Here is a 21339-nt window from a genome sequence, read left to right as displayed (position 1 = left end):
GTGGGGGGGGTGGGGTTGATCTCCAGCTCCCGCTGCAAAGGGTCTGTTGGGAATCTGGTCCTTCAGGGTGACATACGTTTTACCTCTTTTGCCAGCACAAAGTTACTTTCACAGACACAAGGCCCCCTCCCCGAATGCCTGGCCTTGGCCTCTGTTTCACACCCTCCCCCTCAAGGAGGAAAGGATGGTGCCTGAAGGCAGGTTTACCGACCTTGATGTCAGAAGCACATCTTTGCTCCTGAGACATTTGATGCCAATATTGGTCGCCCTCCCAAAAAACGAACAAAACAAAACACCGGGCCCGCTCAGTGTGGCTCTGTTGGTTGGAGCACCATCCTATACACCAAAAGGTGGCGGTTTGATCCCCAGTCAGGGCACATACCTTGGCTGCAGGTCCGATCCCTAGTCAGGGCACGTGCAGGAGGCAGCCAACCAATGTTTCTCTCTCTTCTCTCCCTTCCTCTCTCTGAAATCAATTTTTTAAAGAAGGAAAGCAAGCAAGCATAGCAGAAACCGAAGTGTTTCTAAATAGGCTTTGGTTTTGGCATCGAGCGGTGGGATGGCACACTGTGGTTGGGCTGCACCCTGTGTGGCATCGCCACTTGCTCACGGGTGGCCTGTCACTATTCGCTGGACCAGTGGGACCCTGGGAGTGTGGAGTGAGGGACTCAGCACCCCCCATGCAGATCAGTGAATGAAGGGGTCGGCCTCTTTGAAGCTGATCTTCAAGTTTGGTCTATTCCAGCCCACCTCTCAGCGTGCTCTCAGCATCAGTGTACATGGCAGTGAAGGTTCAGGGCGGCTCCGTTTAAAGAAGTTGTGGCGAGGGGAGGAGCGGATGGGCAGTGCGTGTGGCGTGTGGCGTGTGTAATGGTGTGCATTCTGCTGGTGCCATAGGTGTTATCTGGTCCAGCGCTGGGTGTCAACATCAGGTTTACGGGCCCAGAGGACTGTGTGCTGTGGTCTGTACGTGTTGACCATGAAGGCTGCAATCATGGGGATAAAGAAGAATCATTTTATAGGAACGCGATCGTGGGTCCAAAGCTAAAGGGGAACGGGAGGATCGGGAATAAGAAGCTGTGGCGATGTTTTTCTACATCAGGATTCTCTTTACTGGCTCACCTAGCACTGGCCGCCGCCTGTGTGGTCAGGGCCCGTCACACCGACCGCCCCTCCCTCCCGGTGCCGGTGGCGTGGCACAGACGCTTGGCACGTTGCACGAAGGACATGAGTGCGGAGGCGTGGAGATGACGGGAACCATCAACAGTGCAGCCTGACAACGCAGCTGCTAGTTTGAGATGCTCCTTGTTGTAAATACTCACAAAGCACAGGCAGGTGCCTTGGGCTTCACACACTCTCCCTGTGTGTGTCCCATGGACAGGCCAGCCCTCCGCCTCGAAGGAGCCCCTACTTTTTGGGGAGTACTTACATCTTGTTTTTAATGTTTTATTTTTTCCAGGCATATTAACTTTGGGGTTCTGGCCTTCAGGGGATAAAGCATAAACAGGTGAAAAAACCAACAGACTGGACTTAGAGCCCGGGGAGCAGGTCCCTGCTTATATCATGTCTTACACAACCAAAGGGACTGTTCGCAAATGAAATTCTCTCCCCCGGGCTCAGAATTGTAAAATCCACAATAACAGAGACGTGTCCTGGCACACACTGGTTCTCCCGGAAGGTGCTAGAAAGCTCTGGATCCTTCCTGTGGTCCCCGCCATTAAAGACCGCCCCCTGTGATTACTCCCTGTGTTAGCATCTGTTTCTGTGCTTACCTCCCTCAGTGGTGCCTTTTTGAATGGTTGCTTGGCGCCCTGAATATACTGTTAACGATTGTGCAAGCATTCTAAATTTTGTTCGGGGCCCATAACGAGGATTGCGATGATTTTAAACACTCGTCACTCATCCCAGTGACCGGCTCTGCCATCAAGGAAACAAGCAAGCGAGTCTGCCTTGGGGCCGAGGCCTTCCTTGCCCACGTCCTCCCCTCTCTGTCACCCCCAGCTGGTAACTAAATTCCTCCCGTGTCCTGAGCTGGCTCTGCTCACTCGCGCCCTGGTTGCTACCATCGCAGCTTGGTTTAGATGGGCGTGTGCTTCCCTGGCTGGGAGTCCTTCCCGGGGATTTCTGTTTCCATGCAGAGCAGACACGCACGAGCACCGACAGCACATTAGGAGCAGCATCGTGGAAGGGCAGGGTCTCTACGGCAGGTAGAAAGGATTTTAAAATATTTCAGAAAACTGCATGGGTCCAAATTGACTTGAGAGCAGGTAGGACTCCGAGTTAGTAGCTCCTGTGCTGTGCAGTCAGGTTTGGCTCTGAAAGCTCCCTTCATGTCCACATCTCCTAGCTCGTGTCCTCTGTTCGGGCGAAGTGCGAGGGGACAAGGGAAACAGACAGCTCGGTGGCACCTTGCGTCCTTACCTGTGATGTCCTGGCTACCACACTGCTCGTGGCCCTTAGTACACGCGTGACAGCTCTGCCCAGTAAGAAGTCACGGAAGTAGCTGTTGCCCGGGCTCACTGGCCAGAGAGGCATGAGCACCCAGCAGTCCAGCTGCAGGTCCTCCCTCCCCCTCCCTCCTTCCCCCTCTTCCCGCCTTCTCCTTGTTACTCTCGCCCAGTCTTCGTCGCCCTGGGCACTTGGGCCGCTCCGAGTGTTGGCAGGGATGGGAAGAAAGCTTCCCCTTTCTCTTTGATCTCATCAGAGCCGCAGCTCATTAGACTTTGTCTAAGGAAAACCAGAGGAAGCCCGTCTGAACTTCCCCGTCATAAACACTTGTCAGAGCGAATGGCGACGTCATAACACCTGGCGACCTTCCACAGCCCCGTGTGTCACTGTGTGCGGAGGAATGCATGGTTTACAGAACGCGTGCACGTGTCCTGCAGCCTCGTTTCAGGGGGTGTTATGTTTGTTCTGCTCTGTTTTGCTTTAAGAATGCAGTTTCCTAGACACAAACGTTGCCATGATTCCCTTCCCTGTGGTTGAGGAAGCCCGACCTGCAGCTTCACGGTGGTGCCTGGGCGTAGCGCCTGGCTCCTGGGTTCCTGGGAAGGGGAGGTGGGCTCAGGGCCGGGGACAGCGCCTGCCACCTCAGAGGTGTTTCAGCAAAACAACTTTAAAATATATACATATTTCAGAGGAAGGGAGAGGGAGAGAGAGATAGAAATATCAGTGATAATTGAGAGAATCATTGATCTGCTGCCTCCTGCACACCCCACACTGGGGATCGAGCCTGCCACCCAGGCATGTGCCCTTGACTGGAATCGAACCTGGGACCCTTCAGTCCCCAGGCTGACGCTCTATCCACTGAGCCAAACCGGCCGGGGCAGCAAGACACCTTTTCAAAGGGCCGTTCCCCAGGGGGTCATCTGCCTCCACCATCCCCTGGCCGTTTCTCTCCTGTTCTGCGTCTGCAGCACGTGCACCTGCTGAGTGCCGGGTGGGGCTGAGGGCCTGGCGGGGGTTGCAGTGCAGTCCTTTCTGGCCCCCAGGTGACACTGGCGATCCAGTCACTTCTCAGCCCACATCCTCAACGCCACTCTCTGTCGGCTTTCCCCTGGGACTTCTTTCCTAGAGTCATTTTGATAATCTCACAGCAATTGCCTAAAGCCAGTGTTCTATAACTTGTGTTAAATAAAGTAAGACTGGAGTCCCTGTCTGCTATTTGGTGCAGAAATGCTGGTGGCGGCACAAACCAGGTCTTTTCTCTCTCAGCAGGCTGCGCCTTTTTTTCGATCAGCATCTAGACAAGTGGTTTCCAAGGCCCTTTATTCCTCGTCTTCTCCTCGTTCAGAAATTTAGATCAGGATGGCAATGTTAGCGGGAGAGTCGGACCCATTGCTGGAGGCAGATCGCAGTCTACTGAACCGGCATTGGGATCCCCGGCAGATTCTCATGAGCGCCCCCTTCTGTCCCTTCCCTCCTCCTGCAGGTTCGTGTGCAGCCTGGTGTACTACGGCCTGACTCTGAGCGCCGGTGACCTGGGCGGGAACCTCTACGCCAACCTGGCCCTGTCTGGCCTCATAGAGATCCCCTCCTACCCTCTCTGCATCTACTTGATTAACCACAGGTGGTGAGTATGGATGAAGATTGAAGTGTACCCCCCCACACACACACACACACTCACATGTGTAAGTCCCTAAATATGACTGTCTTTGACAACATACAGTATCTGTTAATTATACCACAGTGATTAGAATTCTTTTCTGAACGAACACAGTCAGGATTCATGTTTTGTACAGTATCTCTAGGCTTTCGTGTTCATGAGTGTTTATGTGGGCTTGCAGTCCAGGGTTGAAAGGCGTCATATCCTGATGGCTTTGGAGTCATCTCTGCGTGACTTGGTCGTCCCAGCAGTGGGACTGGTGGCTCCGTGCAGATGGAACTAGAACCCCACCAGCCCCATCGCTGTTTAGTTCAGGACAAAGAGCTGGAGGGACTGAAAGGTGTTTGCTAAATCTAAGACCCGCGTGACTTAGTCGAGGGGAAGAATATAGCCTGTTTTGCTGCTCCTTGTTAGTGGACACAGTTCGGAATACTTGTTAAAGTTCTTCTGTAGAGCACCCTTTCCTCTCTTTTTTTCGGATCCCTCCTGTCACGGAGCCCCTGGCCAGGGCAGCTAGCAGTCCCGCTAGTGTGAGCTAGGAATCCGCTGGCCTGTGCCACTTCTCATTCTTGAGAAACCCAGGCCCCCCCGTTCCCAAGCAGCACTCCTCTCGCCTTACACTTGGCGCTGGTGCAGGGAGAGTGGGCGCAGCACATTGGGAATGGGGCGGGGTGGGGGTGGGGGGGCGCTGGGTGCGGCTCAGTTGAAGGCTTTTCTCCGCTGCCCACTCTGTTCGTGAAGAAGCTTATGCTCATCGTGGTCTAAGAGCGGGTTAGGCAGCGTATTAAGAGATAGAGATCTGTCCCAGCGTGCCAGCACCCTCCTTTGCGCTGCTCTGGCTTCCTGTGCGCGCCTCTGACAGCCACTTAAAGTGTCCTCAGGACGCTGTCCACGAGGGCATCCTAGGTGTCTTTGCATCCCCAGTGCCTGCCTAGCGTGGGACCTGTTGCTTGAAAGGCGTTTGATGCTGACTGTTAAATTACGCAAGGTGCCCGGAGACTCACATCCTTCCCGGCCTCCCAGCTCCTACCACCAGGGTCAGGATTGAAATCTGGGATAGACAGAAGGGCTGCTGCTTTGGGGTCAGGCAGGCCGGAGTTCAAATCCAGGCTCAGCCGTGTATCAGTCTTATGTCAGTCCTATGACCTTGACAGGTTACCTCCCTGAGCCCCCATGTCCTCATCCTTAAAGGAGGGATTATAACATCCCCCTGGTGAAGGTGTCATGAAAATTAGAGGTAACATTGCATTTCCTGACAGAGGACCTCGCAAGCTGCAGCCCCTAGAAAAGGGGGTTACTTATCTGAACATCTTTCTCCAAGTCTAGAGTTCTTATTTGAAAATTGTTTCTCCCAATACATGGGCAATAAATGTCACTTAATTCTGACCCACCAACAAGAAAACTTTTCTGTTGGTATTTTTAAGAGGGAGAAAGGACAGTGTTTAACATGTTAACTGCTTAAGATTCAAGTACCCAGAAATGGAAATGAGCTACAGGACTCCTATGAGCTACATTGAGCAGCAAAATAGGCTATATTTTCTGTGTTTTAGCTCCATTCTCTGAGCGATGGGGAGTGGAACAAACAGTACATGCCTTGTGGTTTATTATGAGGATTAAGTAAGTTCATAGGTAGGAAGCCTTTAAAACAGTTCCTGGAACATAGCACACACACAAATAGACAGAATGGTTTTTTCCCCTTGCACATTATTCAGTCCTGCCGCCCTGCAACTTTCCCTTTGTCTTACGATGGTTACTTCTTCTATGTCCTGGGCAGTCACAGGGAAAGATGAGCGTGTACCATGAAACAGGACATTTAACAGGAAGGCTGGGGAAGAAGCAGACGAACAGTTCATGACCTCAAGAGAAACCGGTCATTGCTTTCTGTTACCCAGGTTTGGTCGGAGGCGGACGTTAGCAGCATTTCTGTGCCTGGGAGGACTGGCTTGTCTCGTCGTAATGTTTCTTCCAGAAAAGAAAGGTAGGCCTTCCGGATTCCCACTGAAGGGCTCTGAACAGCACGCTTATTACAATGAATCTCCATCTAGCCGGGAGATTACCATATGCCAGGCTTCATTCCTGTGACTGCATGTGACTGAGCAATTGTGTGAGGTATAATGGGCCAGATTCTTCCCTCGCCTGAACTGCTCTCTGGGTGAATAATGTGCTTCGAGGTGCACTATTAATTCTTTCAGGCGATTAAGCTACCATCTGGGGTGTCTGGGCCGCAGCACTGTGCTGTTAGGGTTGCAGATTTGAGGAGGAGAGGGACCGCTTAGTTCCGTAGAGAAAGGAGCTCCGTCCAGGGCTACATCTTAGTCATTCCAGCCCATCACGAGCGGGGACCTCAGAGTCACCAGTGTGGTCAGAGGTGGCTTTGGCACCTCTCAGCATCTCCATCAATACTCCCAATAATAGTAATAGCAACAAAAAGCAGAATATGCACTGTTAGTGACAATGGGCATTGCCTGAGTCTCATATAAAGTATAAGTAAAACATTTTCGGGAAACTTTGGTACTTGTATATACTGAGAGCTTTGCTATGCAAACACAGCTTCAGAAAGGTCCCTTGAGGCATCTTCATCTTGCCTTACCTGAGCCTGTGTAGAAATTGTGTAGACAGTGCTGTTCTCACCTGTGTTCTGGACTAGCACACCTGAGGCATGCTCCCTATGTTCAGGAAAAGGCAAGGTGTCCATTCTACCACTTTTATGGAGCATCGTGCTGAAACTACCAGCAAATACAGTAAGGTGATACAAAGAAATGAGAAGGGATCCAAATTGGAAAGAAAGAAGTAAAACTCTTAATTCACAATTGTCTCCATTGAAAATCTTAAGAATACACCCCCAAAAAATCTAGAATTAATAAGTGAGTATAGCAAAGTCATGTGACACACAATGTTATTTCTAGATATTAGCAACAATCAATTTAAAATGGAAACAAAACAATGCCATTTATAATAAAATAAAATATACAATATCTAGGGATACATTTTACAAACAATGTGTAAGACCTATGGAAAGCTATAAAATGTAAAACATTGAAAAGATATAAAGACTAAATAAATAAATTGGTGGTAATAATAATAAAATAAATGAAGAGATTACCATGATCAAGAATCAGAAAATATTGTTTACGATAACCATTCTCTCCTGGCTAACGTGGCTCAGTAGTTGAGTGTCATCCTATGAACCAGGAGGTCACGGTTCAATTCCCAGTCAGGGCACATGCCCAGGTTGTGGGCTCAATCCCTGGTGTGGGACGTGCAGGAGGCAACCAATCAATGATTCTCTCTCATCTGCCTTTCTCTCCCTCTCCCTTCCTCTCTGAAATTAATAGTAATATATTTAAAAAAATATATCCATTCTCCCCCAATCAATCCATTTTCAGCACAATCCCAATAAAATTTCCAGCAGGCTTCTTTTTGTTGATTGATAATGACAAGTGGGCACCTAAAATTTTATGGAAATCCAAAGGATCTAGAATCCCCAAAGTTAAGTTAGAGGACTTACCCTGCCTGATAAAAAAAATAACTACTAGTTACATGAATCAAGACTGTACGATACTGGCATAGGATTGGTCGTATAGGTAATGGAACAGCGTTGAGTATGAAATAGATCCACATATATGGCCAGTTGATTTTTTTTTTTTGAGAATGAGGTTGAGATTTTATTCACCTTTAGAAAATGCTTTATCTAGTTATACATAGAGAAAATACACATGGTTAATTGATTTTTAACACAGATCAGTCAACTCAATGAGAAAAAGGTCATCTTTCCAACAAATGGTGGCAGGCTGATGGGAATGCTCTGGGGGCCTGTGGCTGAGCCAGGCTCCCCAGATGGGCCACAGCTGGAAGTGTGCGGAGCCTCACGGGGGAGGGGGCCCTCGTCCAGCCTTGGATCTCGTGGGTGTCTAGATGATAAGCCGTCTGTGATGTCCGTTTCCAGTGTGGCAGCCCCCGGCCTGTTGGGAAAGGGAAGTGTGTCTCCATGCAGCTCTGCAAGATGCCCTCTTGTGTGGGTTGAAAACAGACCGAGTCATTGGCAATCAGGCACATTCCTGTTTGCTTCAACGCCGCCCAATACCCGTTCCTGACTCACTCCGTTTTCTGGAGAATAATTGAAGGATTTAATCTGCCCGCACAACTGGTTTAATTGAAGTTGTTAGCTCACAAGAGTCCAGATACAGATCTCGGGGTAGGTGCAGAGAGGCAGGGATCTTTTTCCAGAAGCACCTCAGGGATTAACATAATACATCCAGTACTTCAGATCGCAAACAGCTCCTTCCAGAGAGCCTGGCGGGAGGAGAAGCCCAGATGGCGGCTGTCAGTGCTGGGCCGCGGTGTGCAGGCGCCATCTTTAAAGCAAATGAAGATTTATTTCCTTGTCAAGCAGCGGAGGTGAAACATATTGTAGAACGGAGTGTATGGCAGGCCTCTTCCTCACACAGGTTCTTTTCACTGAATTAGTCCCTCTCATGAGGATTAAATAGTGCATGACAAGTAATATTTTTAAAACTGCACTCAATTGTCAGCAAATGCTAGTTGAACAATATATACAAAATACCTCTTAAAATTAAAAAAATAAATATAAATTATGGAGCATGAGAGATTTTTCTATGCAGTAGGATATGCTTTTTCTTTCATGTGCTAGGTAAAAGTATTTGCAGCCCTGGCCAGTTTGGCTCAGTGGATAGAGCATCAGCCCCTGGACTGAAGGGTCCCGGGTTCGATTCCAGTCAAGGGCACGTACCTCAGGTGCAGGCTCCATCCCTTGCCCATACAGGAGGCAACCAATCGATATGTTTCTCTCTGTCTCTCCCCCTCCCTTCCACTCTCTCTAAAAGTCAATGGAAAAATATACCTTCGCATGACGGTTAACAACAGCAACAAAATAAGTATTTGCTACATTCTGTTAGATACTGAAATGCAGAAGGAACTGCCTTTTAAGGGTCACTCCAGGAAAAGTTTACAAGAGAAGAAATAACCTCTGCAGGATAAGATTTCTTTTATCAAAATAAAACTTTATAGAAACAATAATCCCTGTCATGGTCCTTCCACTGATTTGTTCAACAAATATTGAGTGAGCATCACTGAGCATCTTCCTATGGGAGATGCTGCAAGCAAACTAGACCCGCCTTCGCCTGCGCTAACTCGAAATACATTGTGGGCAGACCAAGTGGAAGAGCAAGCACCTACAGGAGAGCCTGGAGCCTGCCGGTTGAGTGGATTGGTAAATAGAGGCAGTGAAGGTCAAAGGAAGGAGAGGGCATTGCGTATTTGAGTTATTTAAGGGAACAGTGGTTTGTGTGAGCCATGCACGCAGTCCCAAGGAAGGGGCCAGGCGTGTTCTATTGAGCATAAATGTCAAGGAGGATGCGAGGCAATTACCTTGGTGATCAGGACATCGCTCTTGACCTTCAAGAGCAGGCATTTCAGGGGAGGATGGCCTTGGGAGCCAGATGGTGGTGAGTGACGGGCAGCTGCCTCTGAGGAAGTGGAGGGTGGTCACTCGCTGGAGACGTTTGATAGTGAAGGGGGGAAAGTACAACAGAGACGATGAGCATCGTTTCTTCTCTCGGGAAACGAGAGAAGGTAGAAGCTGGTGAGTGATTGAAGAGGAGAGGTTAACGATGTTTGAAAGGGAACAATCCTGTATTTTTAATACTGCACTCAATTGTCAGCAAGTGCTAGTGGAACAATATATACAAAATATCTCTTAAAATTAAAAAATAAATATAAATTATGGAGCATGAGAAATTTTCTATGCAATAGGATATCCTATCTAATAAGAGTAATATGCAAATTTACCATCACTTCATCACTTTGCGACAAAGATGGCGGCGCCCATAGCAGCCGGGGCAGGACACTGGCGGCATCACCCCGGCAACGTGAGCCCAGCAGACAAGTGTGCCCACAGGCAGCACCCAGCAGGGCCCGCTTGGCCGTCACCGCGGCAACCCGCAAGTAGGCAAGCACGGCCGCAAACAACACCCAGCAGGGCCTGCTTGGCCGTCATGGTGTGGAGCAGGCAGGCCCCACAGAGAGCAGAGAACCACGGGGAGTGGGCCCAAGCCATCAGTAGGACATCCCCTGAGGGCTCCTGGATTGGAGAGGGTGCAGGTCGGGCTGAGGCCCTCTCCCCCCACCCCCCCGTGCATGAATTTCATGCACCGGGCCTCTAGTACTTTATATAATAAAGAGCTAATATGCTAATTAGACTGGATGGCGGAATGACCTTCCTGAACGACTAGTGGGTGGGGCCGTGGGGCCTCGAGGCAGCCGGGGCACGAGGGCCGAGCCCCTTGCATGAATTTCATGCATCAGGCCTCTAGTTAAATTACAAAGTCCCAGAGGGGATATTGTTAATAGAGGAAAGACCCACAGGAAAATTGATTGTATTTATGAAAGAGAAGTGAACTGGCATAAAATGTATTTCTTCATGTTATGTGAAAACGGGACATTAAGAAACTCAAATATCACTGATTAGTAACTCAAGTAAGTTGGGGAGGAGGAAGGACCGAAAGTGGTTCTATATTTAATTCTCTTTTTTTTCACGAACATTAATGTTTCATATCTCTGGTAGTGACTTAATGGGATTATTCCTTATTTTTGCAATGGGACACCAAGGATGGCCAATGGAAGAGGCGTTTTCCTGGCCCTCAGCCTTCACCCCTGCTCATCTTCTCTGTCAGCCTGAACTCCCACTGCCAGCGTTTGTTGTGCTGACCACCGTTTTATTTATTTTTTATTTTTTAAATATATTTTTATTGATTTCAGAGAGGAAGGGAGAAGGGAGAGAGAGACAGAGATACATCAATGATGAGAGAGAATCATTGATTGGCTGCCTCCTGCACACACCACACTGGGGATCAAGCCTACAACCCGGGCAAGTGCCCTGACCAGGAATCGAATCGTAACCTCCTGGTTCATAGGTCGATGCTCAACCACTGAGCCACGCCGGCCAGGCCTGACCATTTACAGCATTGATTGTTGAACAAGGTTGGGAAGAAAGGAGACGCAGTTAACATCTGTGGTCCATGAAGCGGACAATTTCCCGGCGGCTCACTCTCCTCCAATGGGGACGTTTTCAGGGAGCCCTGTCCTTCAGGAGGGAGTGCGGGTTTGGTCACAGAGTGACCTCACCATGTGAGACTCCGTGGGAACAGCAGCACAGCGGGAAGTACCTGCATGTGTGTGTGAGTGAGCGCTACACCTCTGAATGCAGATTCACTGACATTCCCTCCTGGCTGTTCCAGATCCGAATTAATGCCCCTCCCTCCTTCAGAACGAGATGTGTCGTTTCTAAAAGCCTAGTTCCACCAGCGACCTCATGGGTGTCACCCTTTGCTCCTCAGACACGGGCGTGTTCGCCGTGGTGAACAGCCGGTCCTTGTCTCTGCTGGGGAAGCTGACCATCAGCGCCGCCTTCAACGTTGTGTACATCTACACCTCTGAGCTCTACCCTACAGTCATCAGGTACGCGTCCCACAGCCTCCATCCCACACACACAGCCTCCATCCCACACACAGCCTCCCTCCCACACACAGCCTCCCTCCCACACACACAGCCTCCGTCCCACACACACAGCCTCCCTCCCATATACACAGCCTCTGTCCCACACACAGCCTGCCTTGTGGCCTAGGTGCTTGCATCCCAGTGCGGCCAGCAGCAGGTCAGCAAGCAGGGGGAGCTCAGAAACTCTGTGTGGGTGGCTCTCGGCTCCTTGGTGAAGAAATTGTAGCTTCACTTGAGCTGAATTCTCTCATGGAAATTGTGAGACGAGGACTGTGCTCTGAACATGTCCTGTCACCCAAATAGTGCTTGGATGTTGTCTCATTTTGGTGACTTCCTTTCTTAATAAAGTCACCCATCCCGTGTCAAGGCACGAGACAGGCAAGGGGACAAAGTCTCTGTTCTCACGGAGCCTACATTTTAGCGCAAAATATACATATTTTAAAAAATAAATTTATTGGGGCAACATTGGTTAATAGCATTCTAAGATATACACATTTTAAAGAGGACAATTCCATAGAGTAATAAGTAAATATCAGATATACATAGTAGGTGGATTTAATGAGTAGGACAGGCTTATATTAAAAAGAACATATTCCATCCCAAGTTTCCCCACATAAAATGGGCCTGAAAACAAAAACAAACAAATGTGAAGGCCCGGGATGCATCTTAGTCCTCACAGTTAGAACTGCCCCTGTGAGCTGGGCCGGATTCCCTCAGTCGGCACTTGCCAGGGGTGCGTGTGGGAGGCAACCAATGGATGTGTCTCTCTTACATCAATGTTCCTCTCCCCCTTTCTCCCCCTCTTCCCTCCCCTCCATTCTACTTTAAAAAAAAAATCAATGGAAAAATATCCTCAGGTGAGGATGAGAGAAAAAAAAAGTTACAAATTCAGTTCCTCATCCTTAGTCCCACTTAGAGAGGAGGCTCCGTAGCTGCATCTAGTGGCTTCCATGCTGGGCGGTCAGTCACAGACACCGGCAGCACCACAGGGCTGGTGGGCGGCACTGCTCTTCGGGACCCCATGCGTTTACTCAGGATGTTGTTCTAGGCCAGTGATGGCGAACCTTTTGAGCTCGGCGTGTCAGCATTTTGAAAAACCCTAACTTAACTCTGGTGCCGTGTCACATATAAAAATTTTTTGATCTTTGCAACCATAGTAAAACAAAGACTTATATTTTTGATATTTATTTTATATATTTAAATGCCATTTAACAAAGAAAAAACAACCAAAAAAATGAGTTCGCGTGTCACCTCTGACACGCGTGTCATAGGTTCGCCATCACTGTTCTAGGCCCACTGCCCCCACCCACACACCCCAGGGTCTTCAAATTGCCCCCCTAGAACTTACTGAATTTTGTCACTTTCTTCTGCCTTTCAGGAATGTTGGGCTTGGCACCTGCTCCATGTTCTCCCGCGTCGGTGGGATCATTGCTCCCTTCATCCCCTCTCTGGTTGGTTTGTTCCTCCTCACTTTGTTTTTCTTGATCCTCTGCTTTGGAGATGCCTGTGGGTTTGCGTAGAAAGAGGTCATGGGCCGCTGCCATTTAAGATCAGCCCGACGCACCCGGGACCGTGTGCCTTAGAGGCAGGGTCTGCAGGGCGGACGGACTCCTCCCGGGATGCTTTCACCCCCGGCTCAGATTTTCCGCTCATCCGTGTTCTCCGGACCCTCAGCTGAAGCCAGCTTGTCCCTTCTTGTCCCCGTTCACAAGCTAGTCCATAGGGAACGCTTATGAGGCGTCTGCCGTGTGCGGGCTCCGTGCTCAGCTCCCTCCGTATGTCGCCTCCTGCAGTCACAGCGACACGGAGGCGGGCGGTGTGCAACCCTGATTAAAGGTGAGACTGCAGCAGGAAGAGGTGACATACCTCCCCACGCACACCACTTGGAAAAGAAACTCAGAGGAGAAACACGCCTAGCAGTGTGTCTATTAATACTTTCTGCCATTTTCTAAATGTAACAGTCAGAGCAAAGAGTTAGACTTAAATGACAGCCCGAATCCTTCCTGCCAGGAAGGGCTCGGGCTCAGCTCGGGGCCCCGGAGACCGGGCCGTCTCTGCCGGGTCTGACCTAGGACTTCCCCGCCTAGACTCGTGGGGGGACAGGTTTGGGTGGCGCTTGTGGATGTTCTGGGGACAACTGTTCATCACCCACCGCTTCCTCGTCCCGGACGTCTCTGAAATGCACCGTAGCTGTTCCTTGTTTTGAGTTTGGATGCACTTCCTTTTTCTGAGTATCTCTCCCCGTGTCTCGTGCTTAATTTGAGGTGACAAGACCCTCCTTTCGAAGGACTCATATGAGTTCCCTCTAAAGCGTGCCTGGCATTAGGGTTCATGGTTAAAGACCCACCCTCGGCTGCTACCCTGGAGCAGGGAGGCCCAGCTCTGGGTCTCTGTTGGCTCCCGCCAAGCAGAGAAGAGGCGAGAGTGTGTGTTCACTTTGATTGAGCAACACGTCCATGTGCCGGACGTGTGTTTGCCCAGAGGTGGCCAGAGGTCAGAGATCCTGCTGCTCCCCCATCCTCTCCCTCGCCCCTCCCCCCTCCCCCTTTTCCATCATCTCTTCACTTTTGAAAAATCAGCAAAACTGTAACCGCAGGGAGTTCTGTTCTAGTTGCTGGAGGGGATGCTACCTGGTTCATGAATCTTTTTTTAAAAATATATTTTATTGATTTTTTGCAGAGAGGAAGGGAGAGAGATAGAGAGTTAGAAACATCGATGAGAGAGAAACATCGATCAGCTGCCTCCTGCACATCTCCTACTGGGGATGTGCCCGCAACCAAGGTACATGCCCTTGACCGGAATCGAACCTGGGACCTTTCAGTCTGCAGGGCGACACTCTATCCACTGAGCCAAACCGGTTTCGGCATGAATCTTTTAATAAAGCCAATTAAATCTTTAAAAAAAACAACAACAACAAAAAAACTGTAACCACAGAGGCTGAGAGGCTGTCTGCACCAGCAGCGGTCCTGCCCTCAGGACGTGGAAGCCCAACCCCGAGGCCCTGATGCTGAGCAGCCCCTGGGCAGGAATTCAAGACCCGGGCAGCCCCGCAAGCACTGTTTCCTCTGCGTTGCTGTCTGGGAGCCTGTGTGCACGTAAAGAAGCCTCGCTTCCAGAGCACGTCTCTTGGATCTCTGTGGCAAGGGCTCGCATCGCTCCCTGGCCCTCCACCTGTTCAGGGCAGGCAGTTTCCAACCACGTGTGCGTGGGGTGCTCTCGGCTTCTCTTTCTTCTCAGGATATGTATACCTTTAAGCCCTCAGTTATGGTGCAGAGTGAATCGGTGAGCGTGTAGGGATGGTTTGGCTGATTCCAGGGTTGAGAACGTTCAAGTTCGCCAGCAGCAAATATCGGGGGCGTGTCCTAAGTGAAGAGTGTGTGGAAGTCACTGTGCTGCAAGCTGTGGCCCTGGAACGGAAGCTGAGCCCCAGGTTCCCTGCGAACTCTGGCCGTGGGGGCTGGCTGCCCCGCCCCCGGGGGGTGCCCCATGCAGAGCACAGCCTGCCCTGACCCCCAGGGCTGTTACTCTCTCACTCCCCTCCATGCCTGAGGGATCGCCATCCCCAGGGCCGTTCTCTCTGGGGAGAGACTGGTTTGTAGTGTATTCCGGTGGGAAGGCATGGGCGGGGCAGTAAGCAGGACGGGTCATCTCCAGGGAAACTAATGCTGAGTTTTTGTTTGTTTCCATTCCACTCCCTGCCCCACAGAAATATGTGCAATGGTCTTTACCTTTCATTGTCTTTGGAGCCACGGGCCTGGCCGCGGGCCTGCTGAGTTTGTTATTGCCCGAAACCCTGAACGCCCCGTTGCTAGAGACCGTTTCCGACCTCCAGGTGTACTCCTACCGGAGTCTGGGGGACGAAGCTCTGTCTTTGCAGACCCTGGACGTCCCACAGGTATGGCTGTGTCATACGCATTCAGAATCACCACTTAGAGGACAATAGTTTTTTTAAAACATGTATTTTTATTGATTTCAGAGAGGAAGGGGAAGGGATAGAGTCCGAAACATCAATGATGAGAGAGAATCATAGATCGGCTGCCTCCTGCACGCTCCCCACTGGGGATTGAGCCCGCCGCCCGGGCCTGTGCCCTGACCAGGAATCCAACCGTGACCTCCTGGTTCATAGGTTGATGCTCAGCCACTGAGCCACACGGGCTGGGCGATGATGGTCATTTTTCTTTGGGCGGGGGAGGGGGGAGTGTGTCTGGTTAGAGGAAACAGATCTGAGCAAAACTCATGGAAAAAAGGGTGGGGTGTCATAGCAACTGCTTTTCAGAGAAATAAAGATGATTGATGGTTCACTAGCTTTCTTAGGACACCTTGGGGCTAATTCCTAGGAGAATATGTGTCACAGAAAGACGTGTCAGTTAGACGCTCGATAGTAATTTTCATTTTGGAAACGTCATGACACCCTTTCACGCCACTCTCCTCTCCTGTTGCAGTCCGTGGACAAGGGCAGCGCTCCGGGGAGTGAGAGTGAAGAGGAAGAATTTTATGATGCGGACGAAGGGACTCACATGATCAAGTGAGAGGCCCCAGGTTCCTCCTCCGGAGCAGGAGGTCATCTTTCGTGCCTCCGGCGAAGGCAGGTTCTGCCGGGAACTAAAGAGAGCTGGGCTCGGACACAGGTCGAAGGTGCTCAGCTTCGGGACTGTTTCCAGGCACAGAGCGAGTTGGAGAAGAGAGTTCCTGAGCGAGGCCATCACTGCATTGAGGAAATAGATGTTACTGTGTCCAGAATCCGGGTTTAGCTCAGAATCACGACCTCTGGCCAGACGCTCAAGTCCACAGCCAGAGTGGCAAACCCACCTGTTTCTAGAAGTGCGATCGGGTTGCTGTTCCTTCATTAGGACCTAAAGGCAGATATGTGAAAAGTTTTTCTCACCGTTTCAGTAACAGAAGATAAACACCCTTAAGGTTTCATTGTTAGGTCCTTACGATTCATCTTTATATCCTATTTGATGTCTCCCCTCACTGGTTGCTCCTCACCAGGAATCTGTGAGGCACGCTGGTCTGCGCAGAGGAAAACCCAGCCTCTGTGTGGCCCGGGGCCCCCCCCTCCCGAAATCTGCGGCCTCGCCTTGGTTTGCAGCCTCCTGGTGGGCTTGAGCTCCGTGTGTCTTTAGTCCCACAGAGAATCCTCTAGGAAACGCCAACTGTACCAACACGTTCTCGGTCAGAGGTTGCCTGCGACTCCCTGTGAGCCCCCTTCAGCGCTCCGATTGTGGAATTTCTTCAGTTCCCACTGTGTGCTCCTCTGGAAAAATTCCATCACAGATTCTAGTGCCAGCAGTGACTTCAAAATCACGCCCAGCGCCTGACGGAGTTTTATCAGGATGGAGGGCACTTACCAAAAATGACATGCTGAGCACTTGGATGTTGGAGGTGAGGGGGAAGGTGCCATTTTTAATAAGGAAGAAGAGAAAATGACCTTCCACAAGTTTTAAATGTGCTTTGTTTTCAGTGTCATGCAGTGAGGGACTTGGGCATCGTTTAAGAACTTGAACCCTTCTAGTCCGAGGCCCGCCCCTCCCCGTGTAGTCAAGTGGAAGGCACAGTAATTTCATAGGAAAACTTGGTTTTTCACTAAGTACTACCAACTTTCAAGAAAATCAAAATCATAATGAGTTTCCTAAAAGCATGCACTAAGAAGATCTGCTTCGCCATGAAAGTTGACTGTTACCTCACATCGGAATATTCACCCCGAGTCAGTGAGCTTGGGCGGCAGCGCTTTATGTCACTTTCCCACCCAGGAAAATGTGTGTTTTCAGAATTGCCATTTCTACTGATCTGTTAGAGAAATTGCATTAGAGGAAAAGAGATGACGTCGCCGTGACTGCTTCTGGGAACTGGGAGGCGTCACCCCATCGGCTGCAGCACTCCCCTGTCCTTCCGCATCGGCCTCCTGGTTCGCACTGTACCTGTCTGTCCTCTGTATTTGCTGAAGTGTTTTCATGTTCCTTACGCCCTGAGATGTACCGCGCTCTTCATAAGCAGGGCCTCTCAACCACGTTTTACGTCTCTCTGCTACGCCCGGAACGTGGGCCTGGATGCCGTAGGGACTAGCAACACCCAGGAAAATGTGTGTTTTCAGAATTGCCATTTCTACTGATCTCTTAGAGAGAGAAATTGCATTAGAGGAAAAGAGATGATGTCGCCGTGACTGCTTCTGGGAACTGGGAGGCGTCACCCCATCGGCTGCAGCACTCCCCTGTCCTTCCGCATCGGCCTCTGGGTTCGCACTGTACCCGTCTGTCCTCTGTATTTGCTGAAGTTTTCATGTTCCTTACGCCCTGAGATGTGCTGCGCTCTTCATAAGCAGGGCCTCTCAACCACGTTTTACATCTCTCTGCTACGCCCGGAACGTGGGCCTGGATGCCGTAGGGACTAGCAAGAGTCCCTGTTTCGCCTTCAGGGAAGTTACGGAACTCCTCTCAGTGTTGTAAAGCCCGGGCAGATGCGACCCAAACCCCCAGACTGGGGAGTCCTGCTTGTGTTTCTCTGGAAGCAAAGACCCTGTCCACCACCCGAGAGGAAGAGCTTGCAAGGACACTTAGAAGCTCCTCTCCGACGGTCGGGGCATTCAAAATAAACAATAAACTAAGACACTTGTGGCTTGGGGCCGTTTGGAGTCTTTCTTTGCATTGTAAGAGTAATGATCCCATTATAGAAAAGTTGGAAACCAGAATTTAGAGAGTGTCTTAGTCATCAGCTCAATACCCAGCGACAGCCAGTGTTGACTTGGTTCTAGTTGAAGACCAGTTAGGACTCTGTCCCTGGGTTGGCACTGACATTCCCTCTGCCCCTGGCTGAATAGATGAGGAGTCCATCGGTTCCGGCCCTGGGTGTCCTCTTTCCCCAGCTCTGGGAGCAAGCAGAAGGGATTTGAATTCCCATAGATTACAATTCCTGAAGCTATAGAATTGGTACAGCAATAGAAGGTAATCAGTAGGACATAATAGAGACCCCAGAACAAGACCAAGCTATAAAACGGGTTGTTGTTGTTGAGAGAGACACATTGATTGGTTGCCTCTGGCATGCACCCCAACGGGGCCCAGGGATCAAACCCGCAACCCAGGTACATTTCCTTGACCAGGAATCAAACCCATGACCCTTCAGGGCAAGGGCCAACATTCTAACCACTGAGGAACACTGGCCAGGGCTAAAACAATTTTTTAAAGATGGTATGACAAATGGTCGGGGCATTCAAAATAAACAATAAACTAAGACACTTGTGGCTTGGGGTCGTTTGGAGCTCTTTCTTTGCATTGTAAGAGTAATGATCCCATTATAGAAAAGTTGGAAACCAGAATTTAGAGAGTGTCTTACTCATCAGCTCAATACCCAGCGACAGCCAGTGTTGACTTGGTTCTAGTTGAAGACCAGTTAGGACCCTGTCTCTGGGTTGGCACTGAGGTTCCCTCTGCCCCTGGCTGAATAGAAAAGAGCTAGCAAGTCAGTTATTGATGTGGTAACGATTGGGTTTCTATATCAAATAATATAAAATTAGGTTCTCACCATAATAAAAATAAATGCCAAATGAGTTGAAGGCCTAAATTAAAAGAATGCAAAACTTTAAAACTATTTTAAAGAGATATCAGAGAATAACAGACCTTGAGGGACAGATGGATTTCTCAGGCAAGAAGTAAAAAAAATCAGCCCCAGCCAGTTTGGCTCCATGGAAAGAGCATCGACCTGTGGACTGAAGAGTCCTGGGTTCGATTCCGGTCAAGGGCATGTACCTCACTTGCAGGCTGCATCCCCAGCCCTGGTCAGGGCATGTGGAAAGGCAATCAATCAATGTATCTCGCTCACATTGATGTCTCTCTCTCTCTCTCTCTCTCTCTCTCTCTCTCTCCTTCCCCCCTTCCACTCTCTCTAAAAATCAATGGAAAAATATCCTCAGATGAGGATTAATAAATAAATATATATACATATTTTAAAAAGAAACAAAAATATCAAATTATTTTTAAAAAAGAAAAGATTGATAGATTGACTACATCTAACTTTAAATTTCTATCTATATGACTAACCACACCTCAAAGTTAACAGAAAAGCAATAGATTTGGGGAAAGTATTTGCAACTTCTTTAAGAGACAAGGATTAATATCCAGAATATATTAAAAATTAGTGAAATCAGAAAGAAAAGCTCACAAAAAAAAATCCTGTTAGGCAATTCTTCAGCCTCCCTGGAGAATCAGAGAAATGCAAGTTGAAACAAAAATATTTAAAATCCATAAGATTCAGGGGGAGGGGGGTCATAAAATCAAAACGTGAAGATATAGAGAAAAGAATGTACTTATATCCTGATGGAAGCATAAATGTATTCAACAAAGTACCAATAGCAGTCAGTTGAAAATGTGTATATTCTATGATATAGAAATTCTGCTCTGTGTCCATGTTGTGGATCTGTTTTCAGATATTTTGATTGTAACCCATCATAAGAAAAATGTTTTACACTATGACACATACAATACACAAACCTACATAGATGTCCGTGTGTGTGTGTGTGTGTGTGTGTGTGTATCTCCAAAATTTTATAGAATAATACTTAGCCTGTATTCTGTATTGTCTTTTCTCTGCTATTTTACTTTAAAATGAAAAGAATTCTGGTGAAAACACACAAGTGATTTCACAATTCACAAGCAGATCAGAACATGCAGGTGGAAAAAATGAAACATCATACCGTCAGTATTTTCTTATTACTTCCCTAGTGCACATGTGCAAGGAGGTGTGTACAAAGATGTCCACTGTAGTTGCAGTGAAAGGTGACATTAAATACCTTCCCTAAGCAAATGTATTGATACTATTTTATATTCATAGAATAGAATGAGTAACATAGGAGTTCTGTGTATTGAGGTGGATGGATCCCAACCACATTGACCCAAATGTGGCAAATTTTTGCTAGATCAAGGTCATTTCAAGGTTAAATTATTTAGTGAATGACTGGAGTCCTTGCTCATTAAAGAGATTCAAATGCTTTTTATGTCATACTTCACAATCAAGACTGTTGATATTGTCTTGTAGAAATATAGAAGTCTCACAGGTTTTCCCACCCCGAAGAGGAGTTATTCCTCTTCCCTGTGGGCCTGAATTTCTTTTGAACAAGCGTTTTGCATCATGGAAACATTTAGAAAACTTTTCAGCTGGGACCCTAGAGCTCTGTAGGATAAAGCTTAGGAGACATTACTTATCTATTGAAAAATGTCAAGGGCAGACGAAGCCAAATAGTCTTACAGTAACTTCAGTCTAGGCCCCACAGAACAATTGATTTCAAATAGAATAGATTCCAGTGGAATCGCTTCGCTTCAAAATACAACTTCAAGAAGTTGAATGAGATGCATGTGTAAGATGGAAAAAAAAAATGTACACCCAACTTGGAGGGAAGTTTAATAAATGAATGCCAATAGGTGGACGGAGCTTCCAGAAACCACCAATGAGGCAGTATGCAGAGGAAGCCCATTGCTGTAGTACAGAGGGCAGCCTCCTGGGCACAGCACAGGGCTAGGAGTGCATCCAGGGAGGTAAACAGGAAACATTCAGCATGGGAGGCACTTGAAAGTAGGTGAACATCCATCATGTCAGACAGTTAGGGGTTGGTTGGTTTTTAGCCAAATTCAGTTTATCCTGTTAATTTAAAAAAGACTTAATATTAGAACATCAGTTGATGTTATACGTTAGAATAACAGACTTTTAAATTTAATTTTTAAATGTATTGG

General features: G+C 48.7%; 1 protein-coding gene across 1 annotated transcript in view; it reads left to right on the top strand.

Moving 5' to 3' along the window:
* Positions 1-16546, top strand: part of SLC22A15 (solute carrier family 22, member 15) — a 77722-nt gene extending 61176 nt beyond the window's left edge. The window contains exons 7-12 of the mRNA XM_014534660.1: positions 3932-4072; positions 5998-6083; positions 11461-11581; positions 12999-13071; positions 15327-15515; positions 16063-16546. Coding sequence (XP_014390146.1) covers positions 3932-4072; positions 5998-6083; positions 11461-11581; positions 12999-13071; positions 15327-15515; positions 16063-16149 — 697 coding nt within the window. The 3' untranslated portion in view covers positions 16150-16546. The remainder of the gene's footprint in view (positions 1-3931; positions 4073-5997; positions 6084-11460; positions 11582-12998; positions 13072-15326; positions 15516-16062) is intronic.
* Positions 16547-21339: the final 4793 nt, after the last annotated feature.

Source organism: Myotis brandtii, unplaced genomic scaffold (assembly GCF_000412655.1).
Source record: "Myotis brandtii unplaced genomic scaffold, ASM41265v1 scaffold131, whole genome shotgun sequence".
Classification (NCBI taxonomy): Eukaryota; Metazoa; Chordata; class Mammalia; order Chiroptera; family Vespertilionidae; genus Myotis; species Myotis brandtii.
Note: the sequence above shows the minus strand (reverse complement) of the source record. Positions and strands in the feature narration are given on the sequence as shown.